At 43.6% G+C, this 22,050-nt stretch overlaps 1 protein-coding gene across 1 annotated transcript in view; it reads left to right on the top strand.

Annotated features, from left to right (window-relative positions):
- LOC132388325 (NACHT, LRR and PYD domains-containing protein 3-like) overlaps positions 1–22,050 on the top strand; it is a gene marked incomplete at its 3' end in the record, with an annotated part of 61,368 nt that overhangs the window by 3,576 nt on the left and 35,742 nt on the right. Inside the window, exons 2-9 of the mRNA XM_059960660.1 lie at positions 624–917; positions 4,147–4,206; positions 8,165–8,257; positions 11,200–11,292; positions 15,408–15,500; positions 16,360–16,526; positions 17,426–17,597; positions 17,693–17,743. Coding sequence (XP_059816643.1) covers positions 8,197–8,257; positions 11,200–11,292; positions 15,408–15,500; positions 16,360–16,526; positions 17,426–17,597; positions 17,693–17,743 — 637 coding nt within the window. The remainder of the gene's footprint in view (positions 1–623; positions 918–4,146; positions 4,207–8,164; positions 8,258–11,199; positions 11,293–15,407; positions 15,501–16,359; positions 16,527–17,425; positions 17,598–17,692; positions 17,744–22,050) is intronic.

Genomic DNA, 22,050 nt, shown 5'->3' with positions numbered 1-22,050 from the left:
GCTCTAGAACAATGGCACTTATTTCAAAGCAAGGGGGCGGCATCTGTACTGTAAACATCTGTTCCCTTTTCAGAGTTCCTTATTTCAGATGAATGCATCGATTGTTCTTGTGTTGATTGTGAGCAATCTGAACTCTCCCTCTTAATCGCCATGAGTAAATGGCGGAGCAGACTTGATGGGCCAGATTCTACTCCTATGTCTTATGGTCTTATCGTCTTAATACTCATTAGGGGGCCCAACATCCCCTTTGTGTTTCTGTTTGATCGAAACATCTGGAGTTTAACTTTTCCTTCCTGACTAGTTTTGAACAGTTTTATTCCATTTCAGTTTGAATATATATAGCCGAACGTGCTTGGTTTAATTTCAGAATAAAGGCGGCTCCCTGTACCTGAACAGGTAAGGGTCGCTTGAACTGAAACTGTACCTATGCCGGGCAGTCTTGTTTACACACAGGGCGGAGATCAGACCCTCCCAGGATCCGGGCTGGATCAAATCCGCAGCCTGGGAATGGCTAAGTTAAACAGAGAAACTCCGCCCCACTGGTTGCGATGAAAGAAAAAGGAGAGATCCACACGGAAATCCGGACAGAAAGGTTAACGCAGCCTGTTTGTTTTCCTCTTTAGGGTTGCTACATTGACCCCACTCCCGCCTCCTCCCGCTGTCAGACCCGTCCTGAGCCGGTGAGAGTTAGTGTGACCCGGACTGCGGCAGTCCCGCTGCACCCCGGCTCACCCGGCCCTGTCCATCTGTAATGAGCGGCGGACACATCACAGCCGAGTGGCCTCGGGAGCAGCAGCTCAGACTCAACTCTCCGTACAGGGTGAGAACACCGGTGCAGGAACATTGTCGGTCACCCGGGAAGTCAGACTGTGATTTCCCGGGACCACACTGAACGCCGTCCGGTTACAACATCAGAGGTAAGTGTTGTCTGTGATACTGTACAATTGGAGTTTTTTGAGGGTGTAACAAGGATGTTAGACGAGGGTAAGCCAGTGGATGTTGTATACCTAGATTTTCAGAAGGCATTCGATAAGGTGCCACATAGGAGATTGGTGAGTAAAATCAGAGCTCATGGCATTGGGGGCAGGGTTTCAACATGGATAGAAAACTGGTTGGCAGATAGAAAGCAAAGGGTAGCAGTGAATGGGTGTTTCTCGGACTGGCTGGAGGTAACTAGTGGGGTACCACAGGGCTCTGTATTGGGACCACAGCTCTTTATGATTTATGTCAATGATTTAGATGAGGACATTGAAAACTATATCAGCAAGTTTGCTGACGATACTAAACTGCGAAAAGGACGTTAGGAGAATACAGGGAGACTTGGATAGGCTGGGTGAGTGGGCAGATACTTGGCAGATGTCATTCAATTTGAATAAATGTGAAGTTATCCACTTTGGAAGCAGGAACAAGAGGGCAGAGTATTGTCTGAACGGTGTAGAGTCAGGTAAGGGAGAAATGCAAAGAGACCTAGGAGTCCTAGTTCACCAGTCAATGAAGGTGAATGAGCAACTGCAACAGGCAGTGAAGAGGGCAAATGGAATGTTGTCCTTTGTTACAAGGGGAATTGAATACAAGAGCAAGGATGTCCTTTTGCATTTGTACAGGGCCCTGGTGAGACCACACCTGGAATATTGTGTACAGTTTTGGTCTCCAGGTTTACGGAAGGACATTCTGGCCGTTGAGGAAGTGCAGCGTAGATTCACTAGGTTGATTCCTGGGATGGCAGGGCTGTCTTACGCAGAGAGATTGGAGAGATTGGGCTTGTACACGCTGGAATTGAGGAGATTGAGAGGGGATCTGATTGAAACGTTTAAGATAATTAAAGGATTTGATAGGATTGAGGAAGGAAATATGTTCCAGATGTTGGGAGAGTCCAGTACCAGAGGGCATGGATTGAGAATAAGAGGTCAGTTATTTAAAACAGAGTTGAGGAAGAGCTTCTTCGCCCAGAGAGGTGTGCAGGTGTGGAATGCACTACATCGGAAGACGGTGGAGGCCAATTCTCTGGATGCTTTCAAGGACGAGCTAGATAGATATCTGATGGATAGGGGAATCAAGCGATATGGGGACAAGGCAGGGACTGGGTATTGATAGTGAATGATCAGCCATGATCTCAGAATGGCGGTACAGACTCGAGGGGCCGAATGGTCTACTTCTGCACCTATTGTCTATTGTCTATTGTCTATTATTCAGCGTTTACAGTGAGGCTCGGCTTTGGTCGGGATCGGGAGAGAATTTAGTGGGAGAAGGGAGTCCTGACATATTCATGTTAACGAGTGAATTATTGTCCAAACGGATTAAGAGAAACAATGCAGAAACAACGTCTTTGTGTGGTTACTCTCCAGTGTGGTTTCTGCTGAGTGCGAGCTGAAAGCATCTTTCACCCCGGTAGTGACATATGAAATATCCAACGGGGCAGTGACCCGTCACCGATCTCTCTCAAACAAGAGAAATTCAGTAAATTCTGGAAATTTGTGTAACACACACAAAATGCTGGAGGAACTCTTCTGGCCAGGCAGCGTCTATGGAGAAAAGAACAGTCGACCTTCGAGACCCCAGCTAATGGAGTTTACATTGCGTCATTGGTTCTATCACTCTTCCCTGTACCACAAAGAGTTAAACTTTCTTCACGCTTGAATGACAGTGTTTTCACTGGAACACTGGAATTTAGAAAGATGAGAGGGGATCTGATTGAAACATATAAGATTATTAAGGGATTGGACACGCTAGAGGCAGGAAACATGTTCCCAATGTTGGGGGAGTCCAGAACCAGAGGCCACAGTTTAAGAAAAAGGGGTTGGCCATGTAGAACGGAGTAGAGGAAAAACTTTTTCACCCAGAGAGTTGTGGATCTATGGAATGCTCTGCCTCAGAAGGCTGTGGAGGCCAATTCTCTGGATGCTTTCAAGAAAGCGTTAGATAGAGCTCTTAATGATTGCGGAGTCAAGGAATATGCGGAGAGGGCAGGAACGGGGTACTGATTGCGGATGATCAGCCATGATCACAGTGAAGGGTCGAATGGCTTAGTCCTGTGCCTATTGTCTATTGTCTATAAAACTGCACTGTCTGGCACCAACAAAGAAGTATTACCAGACAGATGTCTGCCCCCGTGAGTTTTTCTATGAAGAATCTGTTGTCATCTTGACTTGTGATGTGACTTAAAACAGGGGAGACCTGTTTGTATACATCACAGTTTTTTTTAAAAATAACAATGTACATGATTGTTTCTGCGGAAATTTGGTAAAATGAGTGGGAAATTCGATGAGACATAAAGTATCCCGCGGAGTTTGACAGGGACGTGGACAGAATAGTTCCTCTTGTGTGAGGATCTGAAACCAGGCACTGCTAGTTGAAGACAGTTGAGATATTTTCTCTCTCTCTGGGTCTAGTGTGTCATGGGAATGACCGTCCTCAACATACAATTAATATTGTAATCCTGCAGCGTGGTGGCCCTTGATACACAAATGAGTGAGATGTTACAGGTGAGAGGCAGGATTGATGCGCCGAGATCACAGTCAGATCTGCGTTGGTCACAGTCAATGCGGGATGCTATTGTAATCAAATCTCCCATCGCTAACTTCTGGCTGACAAAAACACATATCAGTGGGCACTGTCCTGTGCACGTCCCGTACCTAATACTGCGGCCACTGATTGTATGTCCGTGGTTTTCTACATCTGTAGCCCGTCCATTTCAATGTTCGACATGTTACACGTCCAAAGACGCCTCTCTGCACAATGCATTTGCAGCGTGGTTATTTGAGTTACTGTCGCCTTCCCGGCAGATTGAACCAATCTCGCTTTTCTCATTCGATCTCTCTCATTAACAAGGCGTTTTCCCTCTCAGAACTGATGCTCACTGATCTTCCGCGCCATTCTCCGCAAAACTGAGACTGTTGAACGGGACAATCCCAGGAGTTCAGCAGTTCCTGCGAAATTCAAACTGCTCCCTCTGGCACTGACAAACATTCCACTCTCAAAATCACTGAGATCACATTTCATCTCCATGGAGATGTTTGTTGGAGACAGAACGTACCCTGTACTAAGGAACAGGAGGCGGAGGGAACCGCTGGTAACGTTGTGGGTTTAGTTAATGATTATCACCCGGAGCTGATTGAACATTAACCAGGGTGTGTTCATTACTTACAGAACCCGTAACACAGCCTCACTGGGACAGGGTGGTAACAGAACCTGAAGCCGCAGTACAAAGTAAGGAGCTGTGGATATTGATATATAAACATCACAAAGGCAGTTAGCCACTTAAATGAAACTGAGAACTTATTGGGTTGTTCAACAATTGAACTGTAGCGAATCACTTTTGAAAGAATTAATAATTCCCTGCATCTAATTGAATGCATCAACTTCCTGTGCATGTCCCGGGGGAAACCGGGGCAGTTGGAGGTGTTATCGGAAATGCCACACTTTCAACCCAGTTCCGAATCATCAGCAAAGGCTCGGGAGGTGCGAGCTTCCCACATCTCGGAACTGTCCCCGGGCTACTGCTTGCAACAGCAGGAAGCCGATCCGTCCAGACTTGGGGATTTCCTGATCCTTGACCGAGGGAACTGAGGATTCGCTTTGCTTATTCCATCGCAGGCGGGATCGACACTATCTGTCTACCCGTTACGACATTTCGGTAGGTAGCTGCTGGGAGAGGGCAAAATTATGAGAACTCCTCACACTGCAGTTTATAGCGGGGTGGTTGTAGAAGTGGGGATGACCTGTTGCCTTTAGGCCACCTCATTATTGCTTGAGAGGAGGCCAATCTATGCGGTGCTATCGACAAACTTAATTAGCAGATGAGAGCTGTGGGTGGCGACACAGTCATGTGCATACAGGGAGACTAAATTCAGGAGACTGGCTTATCACGCAACAGGTGACAATGAATTTCAAAGGCATCTTGGTCAGTTATGGAGATGGGCTGAGCAATGCCAAATGGTTTTCAACTTGGACAGGAGAGCGATGGTGCATTGTGGACAGTCAAACGAGGTGGGACTGGTATAGTGAATGGGAGGGCACCAAGTGTTGTGGAACAGAGCGACCTGGGAGTACAAGAGTACAGTCACTGAAAGTGGACGTGCAAGTATAGAGGGTGGAAAAGAAGGATTTAATCATGCTGGCCTTTATCAGTTCGGGCATTGAGTTCTGGATTTCGGGCGTTATATTGTTGGTGTGGCGACACAGAGTATTCTGTACAGTTGTGTTGACCCTGCTGTAGGAAAAATACTATCAAGTTGGATCGGGTGCAGACGAGATTACTGAAGACGTTGCCTGGACTAGAGGGCCGAGTCATAGGCAGAGGTTGGCCGAGCTGGATCTTTATTCCACAGGAGAATGAGGGTGACATTGCAGGAGTTTATGAAATCAAGTAGGAGCATAGATAACGTGGTTGGTCGTGGGATTATCCCCAAGGTTCAAGATTCAAGATTGTTTACAAGTGTAAAGGAGAACAAAATGATTGTTATTCTGGATCCAAAGGAAGTCCTTGTAAATCTCCTCTGTGCTCCCTCTATAGCAGCCATATCGTTTCCTGTGGTGAGGTGACCAGAACTGAACACAGTACTCCCAAGTGGGATCTAATCAAGGTCTTGTATAGCTGTAACATTACCTCACGCTCTTGAACTCAATCCCGTGGCTGATAAATGTCAACACACCATATGCTTTCTTATCAACACTGTCAACATGTGCATCAGCTTTGAGTGTTCTATCGACACTAGCCCCAAGATCTCACTGATCCTCCAGATTGACAGGAGTTTTACCATTAATATTATATTTTCATGGAATCTGACCGAAATGAACCGCTTCATGCTTATCAGTATTGAACTCCATCTGCCACTTCTCTGTCCAATTCTGCACCCTATCGATGTTGCACTGTAACATCTGACAACCCTGTAGACGATCCACAACACTCCCAACGTTTGTGTCTTCAGCAAACTTACTAACCCATCCTTCAACTTCCTCATCTGGGTCAGTTGTAAAAATCACAAAGAGAAGGTGTCCCAGAACAGACCCAACGGAATACTATCGGTCATCATCATCCCTGCAGAATGCGAACCATCTACAGCCGCCCTTTGCCTTCTGTGGCCATGCCAATTCTGGATCCACAAAGCAAGGTCTCCTTGGATCCCATCCCTCATTATTTTCTGAATGAGCTTTCCATGGGGAACCTTTGCTAACCTCTTACTGAAATCCATATACAGTACTTCCACTGCTATACCTTCATCAGTGTGTTTTGTTACATCCTCAAAGAATTCAGTCAGAGTCATAAGGCATGACCTGTCCTCAGCAAAGCCAGGCTGACTATCCCTAATCAGATTATGTCTCTCCAAATGCTCATAAACCCTGCCTCTCAGGATCTTCTCTAAATTTGGCCCACCACTGAAGTTAGACTCACTGGTCTATAATTTCTTGAGTTATCTCTACTCCATTTCTCGAACAAAAGAGCAACGTTTGCAAACTTCCAATCTTCCGGTACTTCTCCCCACCTCATTAATGATGCGAAGATCATAGTCAGGGGATTAGCAATCTCCTCCCTCGATTCCTACATTTGCATGGGGTATATCTCGTTCAGTCCCGGCAACTTATCTAACTTAACACCTCTCAAAAGATACAGCGCATGCTCTTTCTTAAAGTCTGTACTTTTATTTCAGTCCTCTGTAAGTCATGCCCACAATTGCCAAGGGCCTTTTCACTGGTGAAAACTGAAGCAAAATACTCAGTATCTCAGAATATTTCAATGATCGGCAGGTTGAGAAACATTTGTTGAGAATGTAGCAGTGTAATGTAACCAAGCTAATTTGCCATTGCTGGCGACCCCGCCACAGATTTGTTCTACTTACATGACGTGCCCTCAAATCCAATAATGATTGTTAAAAAATGTCAGTGATAGGTATTCGATCCTTTATTAGCAATCAGTAAACATACAATCTTGAAGCGATGAAACTGATCTGTACCCAAGTTTAAGTTCAGCATATTTGAGTGGATAATAACAAAATATATGACATCCATCAGTCCCCAGCTGGGTAGTGTAGTCGGCCCCCGTTAGTCTCGATAGACATGGATTTGCACCTTGGGAAGTTTCCAGGGCGCAAGCCTGGGCAAGGTATGTTTTTTATGGAAGGTCAGCAGTAGCCCGAGCTGCAAGTCTCCCCTCCCCACGCCACCAATGTTGTCTGAAGGAAGGGCGTTAGGGCTGTGTACTGCATGGAACAAAGCACAGATATATAACTGACTCCCTTTGCATGTACCACACCCCCACTGATGCGACTAGTTACCATAAAAAACATCATAAATACACAACGCAGGATGCAATGCTGATAGAGAACAGATACATGGCTCCTACACACAGGCTCAGCTCTGATACAGGGTCTTCCACCTGAAATATTAACATACTCTCTGTCTTGTTGAATAACTCCAGCATCTTATTTTATTTATTTTAATGATTTTTCCCAACTTGTTGTTCTGGATGTATAGCATGTTGTCATTGTGTTTGACAAGGTGTCAAATAACTTACTATCTGTTAATAGCTAGGTGATATGCTGAAAGAAATCTTAACTGAGTTTTGGAGCTAATAATGGTCTTAAAGTCCTGCTGGAAAAAAAACTATAGTGGTTCAGGACAAGATGTCACGATGCTATAGGTGATATTGCCGTAGGTGTCAAGGCCAGGCGATGTTAACCTGAAAGGAGACGGTGGGAATCAGGTGTGGCTGAGAAATCTGTATAATCCAGTGACGAGAGGAATCGTCGGCATCGTCTCATCGTCAGCAGAAATGTTTCACCCCACACTGTTGTAACACTTGTCCATTACGAACCACAGCGCCACCAGTGGTAGGAGGACCAAAACAGTGAGCGCTGTCTGCGCAACCTGGCTTGCCATTCCGTAGAAGCAACACTCCTAGTCCAGGACACAAGATTGGTTCCTAACAGGGAATTGCCTGCAATACAGAGAGTAGATACCCTGGAGAATCCTGGCCCAGTGTACAATGCATGGAGAGCGGAAATGGACATTGTGTGACTGTGGGTGGATGGGTGCAGGTGGATCTGGCCATGTCAAGGCTTCAGTGGATCGGCCCAAGATGTTTGGAAGTGTTTGCCTCCGTTTAGAAACAAAACAGTATTCTCCTTTAATTAATGTCTGACCCTCCTGTTGTTTTGTTGTGTTACAGAACAGCAAAAACTGATCACACCTCTCACCAAAATGGATCAAGGTTCGAGCAGTGGAAGAGCTCCAGTGACGTCAACATCGAGGAAGGACACGGGTAAGTTGGAGAAGTATTTAAATTTATAGATACTCTGCGGATTCTGCGCCTGAGTTTAATGCAATATAGGCAATTCACAAAATATTTGTGAAAACTGAGCAGGGAAATTAGAGAGAGAGAGAGAGAGTTGACATCTCTAGGGAAACACAGTCACACGTGGAAGGAGGACAGTTACCGTCTGCTCCTGCTCCTCTGACAGATTGTGATGCACATTAAAATAGCGAGTTACTCCAGAAGACAAGACATTCTGCAGATGCTGAAAGTTTCGAGAAACACAAAGGCACACAAAATATTGGCAGAACCCAGCAGGTCAGGTCAGGTCAGGTCATGGACAGGAATAAACAGTCAACATTTCAGATCAGGACCACGGGGAACAGAAAGTAATGTAACAATATCTAGAATTTCTGTCCCCTCATTTCCAGTCCGATGAAGGGCCTTGGCCTGAAACGTTGATTGTTTATTCTCCTGCATAGATGCTGCCTGACCTGCTGAGTACCTGCAGCATTTTGTGAGATATGCCAGAGATTTGCTGAGGAAGGGGTTGTCCAGGCAGGCAGACAGTAACCAAGAGCCAAGCGGTGTTGATGGGCAGTACCAGGAGAGTGATGGTGATGGGTTACTATACTCTCAGCAATAAGCAGAGTCCTTTCAAAACAGGGAGGTATATTCCAGGGGACACGAAAGAGCAGACTTCAACAGATGGAACTATACCACCTTCTACACCCCGGCGACCCCTAACCTCAGGCCCAAACCCGTTCTCCCATATATATATTTCGGACTGAGTTTTGTTTTTTTTTTAAAAAATTTATTGAGTTTTCAAATGTTTACAGAAAGAAAAAAAAAATATCTACCCCTCCCCCCTAACATCCCTATCCAAGAAATGAAAAAAGAAAAAGAAGAAAAAAGAAAGAAAGAAAGAAAGAATGCCTGGATACAGAAGATCCCCACATGCTCCACGGAGTTCATAATAACTTTAGTATATATATATATATATTAATTTCTTTCCCCAAATAACCAATTATTTTATCTTCGGAGCACCTATATATTTAATCCTGTCTTTTGTTAATAAAGGCGCCAAATTTTCAAAAATGTTTCATATATATCTCTTAAACTATAAGTAATTTTTTCAAGTGGAATACAGCTGGAAATTTGATTCTTCCAACAATCTATACTTAAGTATGAATCCGATTTCCAAGTAACTACAATAGCCTTTTTGGCTACTGCCAGTGCAATTTTTATGAATTCTTTCTGATATTTATTCAATTTGGGTTTTGGTTTTATCCCTTCAATATCGCCGAATAAAAATACTATTGGGTTATGTGGAAGTTGTGTTCGAATAATTTGTTCCAGTAAAACTCTTAAATTTGTTCAAAAAGGTTGAATTTTAGAACAAGACCAAGTAGAATGTCAGAAAGTACCAATTTTTTGGTTACATCGGAAACACTGATCAGATAAATTTGGGTTTAATTAATTTATTTTTTTGTGGTGTAATATATAATTGATGTAAAAAATTACATTGCACTAATCTTAACCGGACATTTATTGTAGTTGTCATTCTATCAAGACATAGTCTTGACCAATTTGTTTCTTCAATTTTAATATTCAAGTCAATTTCCCATTTTTGTCTTGACTTATGGATTCCTTGTTTAATTGCCTGTTTTTGAACCCAATTTTTCTCTTAAATAAGCCCTTAATTGGAAGTAACAAAAAAGAGTGTTGTTTGATATTTTACATTTATTCTTTAATTGATCAAATGACATTAATATACCTCCTTCAAAACAATCTCCTATATATCTAATCCCTTTCTGAAATCAATTATATAAAAGTTGATTACCATTGTTAAAGAAATGTCTATTTTGAATTAAAGATCTCTTTGCTAATAAAGATTTCTATATCTCATCATCAACATTTATCTTATCCCAGAAATCAATCAAATGTTTTAATATAGGAGATACTTTCTTTTCCCGTATCCATTTAGATTCCCATTTATATATAAAATCTTCTGGTGTATTTTCTCCTATTTTATCTGGTTGTATTCTAATCCACGCCGGTCTATCTTTCTCAAAAACAAATGCAATAAATCTAAGTTGATATGCTTTATAATAATTCTTAAAATTTGGAAGTTGTAACCCTCCTAGATCAAATTTCCATGTCAATTTTTCCAATGATATTCTTGACATCTTACCTTTCCAAAGGAACTTCCTCACATATTTATTTGAAAAATCTTCTGGGGAAGTTGTATTGGTAGTGATTGGAATAAGTATTGTAATCGAGGGAATATGTTCATTTTTATGGTATTTACTCTACCTACTAATGTTATTGGTAATATCATCCATTTATCAAGATCTTCTTGATTTTTTTTCAATAATGGTAAATAATTTAATTTGTATGTTCTTTATATCATTATCAACTCTGATACCTAAATATTTTATACCGTTTATCGGCCATCTAAATTGAGTTATTTATCGACATTGACTATAATCTCCTTCAGTAAGAGGTAAAATTTCACTTTTATCCCAATTTAGTTTGCAGCCTGATATTTTCCCATATTCTTCTAATCTAGAGGATAATTTATGCAACGAGTACAATGGGTTTGTTAAATAAAACCAGAACATCATCAGCAAATGTTAATCTTGTATTCCTCCTGCTTAACTCTGAAACCCTTAATATCTTAATATCTTAAGATTGGTTCCTAAAAGGGAATTGCCTGCAATACAGCGAGTAGATACCCTGGAGAATCCTGGTCCAGTGTACAATCCATGGAGAGCGGAAGTGGACATTGTGTGACTGTGGGTGGATGGGCGCAGGTGGATCCGGCCATGACACGTGTTCAGTGGATAGGCCCAAGATGCTTGGAAGTGTTCACCTCAGTTTAAAAACAAAACAGTATTCTGCTTTAAACCCCAATTAATGTTTGACCCTCCTGTTATTTTTTGTTACAGAGCAGCAAAAACTGAAAACTCCTGTCCACAAAATGGATCAAGGTTCAAGCAGTGGAGGAGTTCCAGTGGCGTCAGGATCGGGAAAGGACACGGGTACGTTGGCGAAGTATTTTAATTTATAAATCCTGTGCGGATTCTCCGTCTGGGTTTAATTCAATAATGGCAATTCTCAAAATATTTGTGAGAACTGAGCAGAGAGATGAGAGAGAGAGGTAACATCTCTGGGGAAACACAGTCGCACGTGGAAGGAGTATATTTACCGTCTGCTCCTGCTCCTCCGACAGATTGTGATGCACATTAAAATAGCGAGTTACTCCGGAAGACAAGACATTCTCCGGATGATGACAGTTTTGGGCAACACAAAGACACAAAATATTGGCTGAACTCAGCAGGTCAGGCAGCATCCATGGAGAAGAATAAACGTATGATGTTTTGGATCAGGACCACGGGGAATAGAAAGTAATGTAACAGTATCTAGAATTTCTGTCCCCTCATTTCCAGTCCGATGAAGGGCCTTGGCCTGAAACGTTGATTGTTTATGCTCCTCCATAGACGCTGCCTGACCTGCTGAGTACCTCCAGCATTTTGTGAGATATTCCAGAGATTTGCTGAGGAAGGGGATTACCAGGCAGGCAGACAGTAGCGCAGAGCAAAGCGGCAGTGATGGGCAGTACCAGGAGAGTGTTGGTGATGGTTACTATATTCCCAGGAATTGGCAGAGTATTTTGCAAACAGAGAGGTATATTCCCGGGGACTAGAAAGAACAGCCTTCAACAGACGGTTGAACATTACCGTCTAAGGTAACAATTCCATCAATCATCCACCCCACCCCACAGTCTACAGAGGAGTTACACTCTTCCCATTGGTCCGAAGCGATGTCAGTCACTGGTTACACCCAATAACAGAGATGGACCATCCAAGAGGTCATTACCCTCGCTGAGGTCATCGCATCCTCCCGCCATGAACAAATTTGTCAAAGCGAACAAATCTCAAAGTAAATGCCCCACTTTTTGAATTATTTCAATATGCCTCTGAGGGAAGCTGGGGGATTTTAAGAACCTTCTCCTTCGGTTGGTGTCTGATGTATCGTTGAGAGGTATGAGGAGACCACTCGTCCCACTGGATTGCTGCCATCTCCCTGGGGAGGGAGGGAACCCAGCAGGAGGAGGAGGGAGGGTGAATTAACTGAGAGGATAAATATGGTGTGAGGGGTTGAGTAGGATGGAGTCTGAGAGGTTGTTTGCCCCGGTTTGGGATCAAGGAGCAGGATGCGGGAAGGAGCCCATTGACAGCGGGAAAAAGAAATGAGGGGCTCGTCTATGGAAACGTCTGAGCCCACAGTGGTGGCAAGCAGAGATATTCACCTCTTCGGTGGGCAAACAGTGGGAGACTGTATGCTCATATTGTTAGTGACACAGAATTGTATAATTGCTGTTCTGTGTGTTATCTGAATGTACTTGCCTGTGATGCTGCCACAAGTCAGTGTTTCTCTGTACCTGCACCTTCCCGTACTTGTGCACTTGGGAATAAATTCAACAGGATCTGAGAAATCTCTGTGAGATTTGATTAGCGATGATCATCTTGGCAGCTCGGTAGGTAAAATGTAAAGAAGATATAACATAGAAATCTAAAGCACGTTACAGGCCATTCATCCCGCAATATTGTGTCAATTGTGTAACCTACTCTAGAGATTGACTACAATTTCCTTGCAGCATAGACCTTTAATCACCGTGTACCTGTCTAAGAGTCTTTTATAAGACCGAATTTTATCCACCACGACCACCGTCACTGCCAGTGCATTCCACACACCCATCCCTCTCTGTGTGAAAAACTTACCCCTGACATCCCCCTTGTACCTACTTCCAGGCAGCTTAATATTATGCTCCCTCTTGTTAGCCATTCCAACCCTGGAGGAAAAAGCCTCTGGCTATCGACACAAGCAAAGCCTCTCATCTTAAACACCTCTGTCAGGTCACCTCTCATCCTCCATCGCTTCAAGGAGAAAAGGCCAAGTTTACTCAACCTATTCTCATCGGGCCTGCTCCCCAATCCAGGCAACATCCTTGTCAATCTCCTTTGCACTGTCTCAATAGCATCCATATTGTTTCCTGTAGTGAGGTGACCAGAATTGAACACAGTACTCCCAAACAGAGTCTGATCAAGGTCTTAGAACAGATCCCAGTGGAGCACTGTTAGTCACAATCATCCGTGGAGAATACGAACCATCTACAACCTACCTTCACCTTCTGTGGGCAAGCCAATTCCGGATTCACAAAGCAAGGTCTCCTTGGATCCCGTACCTCATTATTTTCAGAATGAGCTTTCCCTGGGGAACCTTAGCTAACCTCTTACTGAAATCCATATACAGTACTTCCACTACTCTACCTTCATCAATGCATTTTGTTACATCCTCAAAGAATTCAATCAAATTCATAAGCATGACCTGCCCTTGCAAAGCCATGCTGACTATCCCTAATCAGACCATGTCTCTCCAAATGTTCATACACCCTGCCTCTCAGGATCTTCTCCAAAACTTGTCCACCACTGAAGTAAGACTAACTGGTCTGTAATTTCCTGAATTATCTCTACTCCATTTCTTGTACAAGAGAGCATCATTTGCAACCTTCCAATCCTCCGGTACTTCTCCCCACCTAATTGCTGATGCAACGATCATCGTCAGAGGCTTAGCAATCTCCTTCCTCGATTCCTACAGTAGCATGGAGTATGTCTCGTTCAGTCCCGGTGACTTATCTAACTGAATACCTCGCAAAAGATCCAGCACATGCTCTTTCTTATAGTTCATACACTCATGTGTTTCAGTCCACTGTAAGACATCCCCGCAATTGCCAAGGTCCTTTTCACTGGTGAAAACTGAAGCAAAATACTCAGTATCTCAGAATATTTCAATGATCGGCAGGTTGAGAAACATTTGTTGAGAATGTAACGGTGAAATTTAACCAAGCTAATTTGCCATTGCTGGCGACCCCCCGTGGATTTGTTGTACTTGCATGATGCTCCCTCAACTCCAATAATGATTGTTACAAAAGTTGGTGATATGTATTCCATCCTTTATTAGCAATCAGTAAACATACAATCTTGAAGTGATAAAACTGAACTGTACCCAAACATAAATTAATCGTATTTGAGTTAATAGTAACAAAATATATGACATCGGTCAGTCCCCAGCTGTGTACTGCATGGAAAAAGCAAACTATGTAACTGTTTCCCTTTGCATTTATCACACCCCCACTGATGCGACTTGTTACCATAAAAAAGCATCATAAATACACAATGCAGAATACAATGCTGATAGAGAACAGATACATGGCTCCTGCACACAGGCTCGGCTCTGATACAGGGTCCTCCACATGAAATATTAACATACTCTCGTCTTGTTGAATAATTCCATCATTCTGTTTTAATTATATTGACAATTTTTTCCGAACTGACTGTTTCGGATGTATGGCGTGTCGACATTGTGTTTAACAAGGTGTCATATAACTAACTATCTGATAATAGCCAGGTGATGTGCTCAAAGAAATCTTAACCAAGTTTTGGTGCTAATAATAGTTTTAAAGTCCTGCCGGAAAAACTATAGTGGTTCAGGACAAGATGTCATGGTGCTATGTGTGAGATTGCATTGTTCAGGTTGTCTGAGTGTTTCTGAAAAGACACAAATCATATATTGCCATAGGTGTCAATGCCAGGCGATGTTAACCTGAAAGGAGACGGTGAGAATCAGGTGTGGCTGAGAAATCTGTATAATCCAGTGACGAGAGGAATAGAAGTCTCATCATCAGCAGAAAAGTTTCACCCCACGCTGCTGTAACACTTGTCCATTACTCACCACAGCGCCACCAGTGGTAGGAGGACCAAGGCAGTGGGCGCTGTCTGCTCAACCTGGATTGCCATTCCGGAGACTCATCACTCCTGGTCCAAGACACAAGATTGGTTCCTAAAAGGGAATTGCCTGCAATACAGTGAGTAGATACCCTGGAGAATCCTGGCCCAGTGTACAATCCATGTAGAGCGGAGATGGACATTGTGTGACTGTGGGTGGATGGGTGCAGGTGGATCCAGACATGACAAGTGTTCAGTGGATAGGCCCAAAATGTTTGGAAGTGTTCAACTCAGTTTAAAAACAAAACACTGTTCTGCTTTAAACCCAATTAATGTTTTACTCTCCTGTCATTTTTTTTTTGTTACAGAGCAGCAAAAACTGAAAACTCCTGCCCACAAAATGGATCAAGGTTCAAGCAGGGGAGGAACTCCAGTGAAGTCAACATCGGGAAAGGACACGGGTATGTTGGCGAAGTTTTTTAATTTATAAATACGCTGCAGATCCTCCGTCTGGGTTTAATTAAATAATGGCAATTCTCAAAATATTTGTGAAAACTGACCAGAGTGATTAGAGAGAGAGTTAACATCTCTGGGGGAAACACAGTCACATGTGGAAGGAATACAGTTACCGTCTGCTCCTGCTCCTCTAACAGATTGTGATGCACATTAAAATAGCGAGTTACACCAGGAGACAAGACATTCTGCAGATGCTGAAAGTTTTGGGCAACAAAAAGACACACAAAATATTGGCAGAATTCAGCAGGTCAGGCAGCATCCATGGACAGGAATAAGCAGTCAACATTTCAGATCAGGACGACGGGGAACAGAAAGTAATGTGACAATATCTAGAATTTCTGACCCTCATTTCCAGCCCGATGAAGGGCCTTGGCCTGAAACGTTGGTTGTTATTCTCCTCCAGAGATGTTGCCTGATCTGCTGAGTACCTCCAGTATTTTGTGAGAAATCCCAGAGATTTGCTGAGGAAGGGGTTGACCAGGCAGGCAGACAGTAACCCAGAGCAAAGCGGTGCTGATGGGCAGTACCAGGAGAGTGATGGTGATGGGTTACTATTTTCTCAGGAATAAGCAGAGTCCTTTCCAAAACAGAGAGGTATATTCCCGGGGATACGAAAGAGCAGCCTTCAACGGATGGAGGTATACCCCCTCTTACACCACCCGGCGCCGCCCATCCCCAGTCCAAGCCCATTACCTCTCCACCCCACCATATATATACATTTCGGACTGTGTTTGGTGATCTTTAGGCTCCAGAGGGAAAGTGTGGGTCAATAATTTATTTAATTTTCCCCATTTTCCTTCACAGTTCCGAACTCAGTGATCACCGAGCTCCTGGCAAGCTGGAACGATTTCCAGCTGCTGCAGTTGACGGACTTCTACCGGGACAGGCTGGAGCAGGCGATGGAAGGAGGGGTGCACGGAGTGAGCCTGGCGTTAACGGCCGAGAATCAGTTCAGCGGAGAGGAACATCGGGTGAGTGGGAGGGAGAATGGGTTTGAATTTTCACACATCACAGGACTGATGGGTGTCGGAACTCTCACTCATTGGATAATAGAGCATAAAAACAAATCAGAAATAAATATATATAATTCTTAAAACTGTGACTCTGATTGAAAGAGGTGTAAATATTCCAGTGGTAGCTTAAGGCTCATAGCGAGGGGAGCAGGTAACAATTGTTTGTGGTTGCAATAAAGTTTAAATGGAAATACAGTAGGAATTTTCATTTTGAAAAGATCGTGCATCGTGACGGCAGGACGTCAGTGAGAGCCGGGACATCATCAGTGGGTGTCACAGGAGCTCGAGTGTGTTCTGTTCTGGGTGGAGATGATTGTGTTACAATCTGTAACTGCAAACAGTGTGGATCGGTGATTACTGTTATGTTGTAATGTGTAATCACTGAATAAACCTCCACTGGAAAAGGCAAAGGAAAGGCATCAGGTGTCAGCCGGAAATCCGCTGTCATGTTGGACACTGGCGGACTGAGGAGATGAATCACATCATCTTTTCTGCAACTTCTCCGAGACTGCTCACTCTGTTATAAAAACCCTCCTGACTTCTTTCTTCATTTGTGATTCATTATTTTCTGATTTCTGTTTTACACTGTCAAATCCGATGAGGAATCATTTATGGATTTGGAGCCATGTCAATGGAGCGGCCACAGACGAGCCAGGATCTCACTGACTGGTGGACCAGGTTCACGGTGAATGTCCCTCCGTGTGCTCTGCACTCAGAATGTACAGTCCATGTCCAGACAGGATCAGCACCCGTCCGGGTGACTGCTCAGTGTGATCCCGTTACAGAGCGCATCATTTACTTCTCATTCTCTGTGTGAATCTGTCAGTCCCCAATATGTTCACCGTTACTCTTCACAGAAAATCTCCGATCTCGCTGATAAGGGAGAGTGGGCGGACAGTTCTAAACTCCTCCTGAGCCTGGTGATGGAGAAAGGCTCCCGCGCCCGGAGGGTGATGTGGGAAACCTTTGTGAAAATGCGGATTGGTGTCCCAAAGTTGGACAAAATACTGAAAGAAATACAGGAACATGGTGAGATAATATCAGAGATTTATTTAATTTTGGATTCAAACTATACACAATAATTTTACACATTTCAATTCTTTAAATTGTTTAAATTCGAACAGGTTGTGTTCCGGTCCATCGACCCGTACCGGAGATTCCCAGAGAGCTGAAAGGTAAGTGAAGAAACCGCTGTTTCCAACAAATGTTAGTATTGTGCAGGGACATATCTTCGTAGAGCCATGGGGATTTGACCAGGTAAATGTTGGCAGCATGACACAAAACATATTAAGGCACATGGTAAATCTTTGCTGGAGGGAATGATTTCACAGGATAGTATGAGGAACAACTCGGAGAGTTGGGGAGCTTTCCGAAAGGGATCACTCCGCTCTGAGTCCTGCAACGACAGGCCCCTCAACCGTGGCCAGAGTGGAGAAAAGGCCGATCTGGAGGAGTGAAGTTCTCAGAAATTCTTCACTCCGAAAGGTGAAATCCTTCCCCTACAGCTACACAACCTGTGGAACAGACCTCATTCTGGATCACTGTTCTAAATTCCCTCAGACACACAGGTTATCATTTTTAGAACCGTAAGTCCATTGAAGTCACAGAATAATAATGAGAGCATCCATTTAATGAGAAAAGCTGATAAAACCCAACTGCCCTGTTCAACCGCAAAGTAAATGAACCCAACTCTGTTCACATCTGCACTCCCTTAGTGCAAACACTGCTAAAGTTATCCAGTTTAATTTCCCACTCAATAATCCTGGGGAGTCCATCCGGAGACAGGGTTAGAGATGCTGAGATGGGGAACAGAACCCTCAGCTCTGTACAGAGGAACTGAAATTCAGGTGTGTTGGTTTGTGTGATGGACACTGTGGAAGGGTGATAGATCAGAAATAGGACAGAGAAACTGAGTGTTGTGGGATTGCGGCAATTTACCTGTAAACTTGTTCTGCATTGTTCTTTATGTTATTTGCTGAGGGATCAGACACCGCATTGAAATACCCACACCTACTTCTGAATACGGAACAGTTTCTCTCCCTGATTATTGAATAGCATCATTTTTACCACTGTCACATTCTCTAAAGTAACTATTTCAACAATCAACGTTTTCCTACGCTCCATATCTCAACCGAATACACTGAATAGAAAGCCTGCACACTCCCAGCAGTGTCCCAACACACTGGGAGACCCCGATACCCTTGGTAGGCACCCTGACGCAATGTTGGACCCCGCACACACCCCTGACATGGTCCTGACACACTGGATAACGACACGTACCACTGGCACGGTCCTGAGACTCTGTGAGACCCCTCATATCTCTGAGCAAACCTGACACACTGGGAGACACCACACAACCCTGGCAAGTTCCTGAGACAATGTGCTTGCGTGGTCTTCTTTACTACAGACTCAACCTTCCGGGAGCCTTCCATGAGGACTCCTGAGTCCTTCTGCACCTCTGCTGTTTGAAACTTCTCCCCATTTTGATATTCGTCTGCACTATTGTTCTTGTTTTTACCAAAAATGAAATCTTATAATTTCCACAACACTGCATTCCATCTGCCACATCTTTGCTCATTCTCCAATTTTATCTTGTTAAGGAGACTCATATTTGACACCTTGTCAAACGCCTTCAGAAATGTAAGGAAGTGACATCCATTGTCTTTCCTTTGTCCACCGTGCTTGTTACTTCATCTAAGAAACCATGCTGGCTTTACTTATTTTATCATTAGTCTCCAACCTTGAAAGCTCATCCTTCACAATAGAGTCCCAACACTTTTCCTGCCTCTGAGGTTAGGGTAACTGGCCGATCATTTCCTTTCTTTTGCTTCCCTCCCTTCTTTAATCTTTTTTAGAAGCCTTTTTGAAACAGAAAACCTACAGCACCATACAGGCCCTTCGGCCCACAAAGCTGTGCCGAACATGTCCCTACCTTAGGAATTATCTGGTGTCACCCATAGCCCTCTGTTTTTCTAAGCGGCATGTACCTGTCCAGGAGTCTTTTCGAATACCCTATCTTATCCGCCTCCACCACCGCCATTGGCAGCCCATTCCACACACTCACCACTCTGTGCGTAAAAAAATCTTTCCCCTGATATCTGCTCTGTACCTACTTCCAAGCACCTTAAACCTATGCCCTCTCGTGTTAGCCATTTCAACCCTGGGGAAAAAGCCTCTGACTATCCACGTGATCAATGCCTCTCATTAACTTTTATTCTTCTTATGTTAGATATTAAAAGCTTTCCTGTAAATGAACTTTCCACTCATTTTTGCTGCCTTATATGTACATTCCTTGGCTTTAATGCAGTCCTTAACTTCCCTTGTCAGCCACGATTCCCTACCCCTGCTGTTTGAGAACTTATTCCTCTGTGGGGAATATCTAACCTGAGGCTTGTGAACTATTCCCAGAAACTCCAGCCATCTCTACTCTGCTGTCATCCACACAAGTGTCCTTCTCCAATCCTCCGGTGCAAGCTCCTCTCTTCTGCTTCAGAAATTACTTTCATTCCATTGTGATACAGATATATGTGAGCTATGCAACTCCCTCACAACCTGAAGTATGAATTTAATTATCTTGTAAACACTGCCTCCTATGGGTCCCATTACGTTACAAATATCTGAGCTAATCTAAGATAGCCTTTCCCCAAGTAGGCACAAGCACAAGCTGCTCTAAAAAGTCACCTCATAGTCATTCAACAAATTCAGTCTCTTGTGATCTGACATCAATCTAATTTTCACAGTCTCCTTGCATGTTGAGCCCACCATTAGAATTGTGTCATTCCCCATATAACATGCGTTTTCCAGCACCCTTTCCAATTTCATTTCCATACTGACTACTATTTGAAGGCCTGTATAAGAATCCCATAAGGCATTTTAACCACTGCAATTTATTAACTCAACCCACAAAAACTCAACACTCTCTGACCGTATGATACCTAGTTCTAAAGATGTAATTCCATCTCTTACCAACAGAAACACATCACCACATAAGACTTCCCATCGATACAAAGTTAATCTTTTGAGATTAAGCTGCTAACTATTTCAGCCATGACTCAGTGATGCGCACAATTTCATACCGACCGATCTCTAATTGCGCCACGAGTTCATCCACCTTATTCCTAATTGTACCCGGATTTAAATACAGCAATTTCAGTTCTGCATTCTTCGCCCTTTTGAATTTTGCCTCTGAGGTACAATTTAAACCTTTGCTCTGACTGCATTTGTACTTAGTCATGCACTTGTCGTTCCTTACATTCATGTTGCACCCATCATCCACCTGCTGACTCATCCTTAGCTCTTTCATACTGGTTCCCATCATCCTGCCATACTAGTTTAAACCACTTCCAACAGCTCGAGTAAACCTGCCACAAGAATCTTGGTACCCCTTGGATTTGAGTGAAACCTGTCCGTTTATACAGGTCCCACCTTTCTCAGTAGAGGTCCCAATTTTCCAGGAAACTGAATCCCTGCCCCAACTCAAGGCATGCATTTATCTACCACCCCATCGTATACCTGTCCTGACTGTCGCGTGGCATAGACAGCAAACCGGATATTACTACCACTGAGGACCTGCTTCCCAGCTTTCGTCCTTCCTAACTACCTGCACTCCTTTTTCAGTTCCTGACACACTGGGGAAACACCACACACTGTTGTAATGGTCCTGCACACGTTGAGAACCCACATATCCCTGAAAGGTTCCTGACACACTGTGAGACCCCGTGCATCCTTGGCAAGGTCTAAACACAGTGTGAGACCCAACACATCCTTGGCAGGGTCCGGACACTCTCTATTAGGAAGGGTTTAATCTAATTTGTCAGGGGAATGGGAACCGGAGTGATTGGGCTGAGGATGGGGAAAACAGAAATAAATCAAATATAGCGTGCAACAGAGATTAAAGAAAGAGCAGGCAGGGAATGAGCCTTAATCATAGCCAGTGCCATGAGTTACAGGGCGATAAAGGCATGGTGCAGTTAAAACAGAAAGCATCAAATACTGGACTGAGAGTGTTGTGTTTGAATGAACGCAGCTTAAGGAATAAAATGGAAGATCTTGAAATTCAGCTGCAGATAGGTAAATATGACATTGTGGCCATCTCTGAAACTTGGCTAAAGTATCGCTTTAGAGCTGAACGTCCAAGGATATACAAAGAATCAGAAAGATAGATTAGTAGGCAGAGGGCGTGGTGTGGCTCTGTGTATAAGAAATAATATCAAATCTTTAGTAAGAGATGACATCGGATTGGAAGGTGTACAGTCCCTATGGGTTGAGTTAAGAAATGGCAAGGGTAAAATGACGCTAATGGCAGTTGTATTCAGGCCTGAAAACAGCAGCCAGAATGTGGATTACAAATTACAGCAGGAGATCGAAAAGACATGTCAGAAAGGCAATATCATGATGATCGTTGGGGATTTTAACATTAAAGTGGATTGGGAAAACCAGGTCAGTTCAGGACCTCAAGAGAGAGCATTTGTTGAATATCTAA

Source organism: Hypanus sabinus, unplaced genomic scaffold (genome assembly GCF_030144855.1).
Source record: "Hypanus sabinus isolate sHypSab1 unplaced genomic scaffold, sHypSab1.hap1 scaffold_298, whole genome shotgun sequence".
In the NCBI taxonomy this organism is placed as follows: Eukaryota; Metazoa; Chordata; class Chondrichthyes; order Myliobatiformes; family Dasyatidae; genus Hypanus; species Hypanus sabinus.
This window is presented reverse-complemented; position numbering and strand designations above follow the sequence as displayed.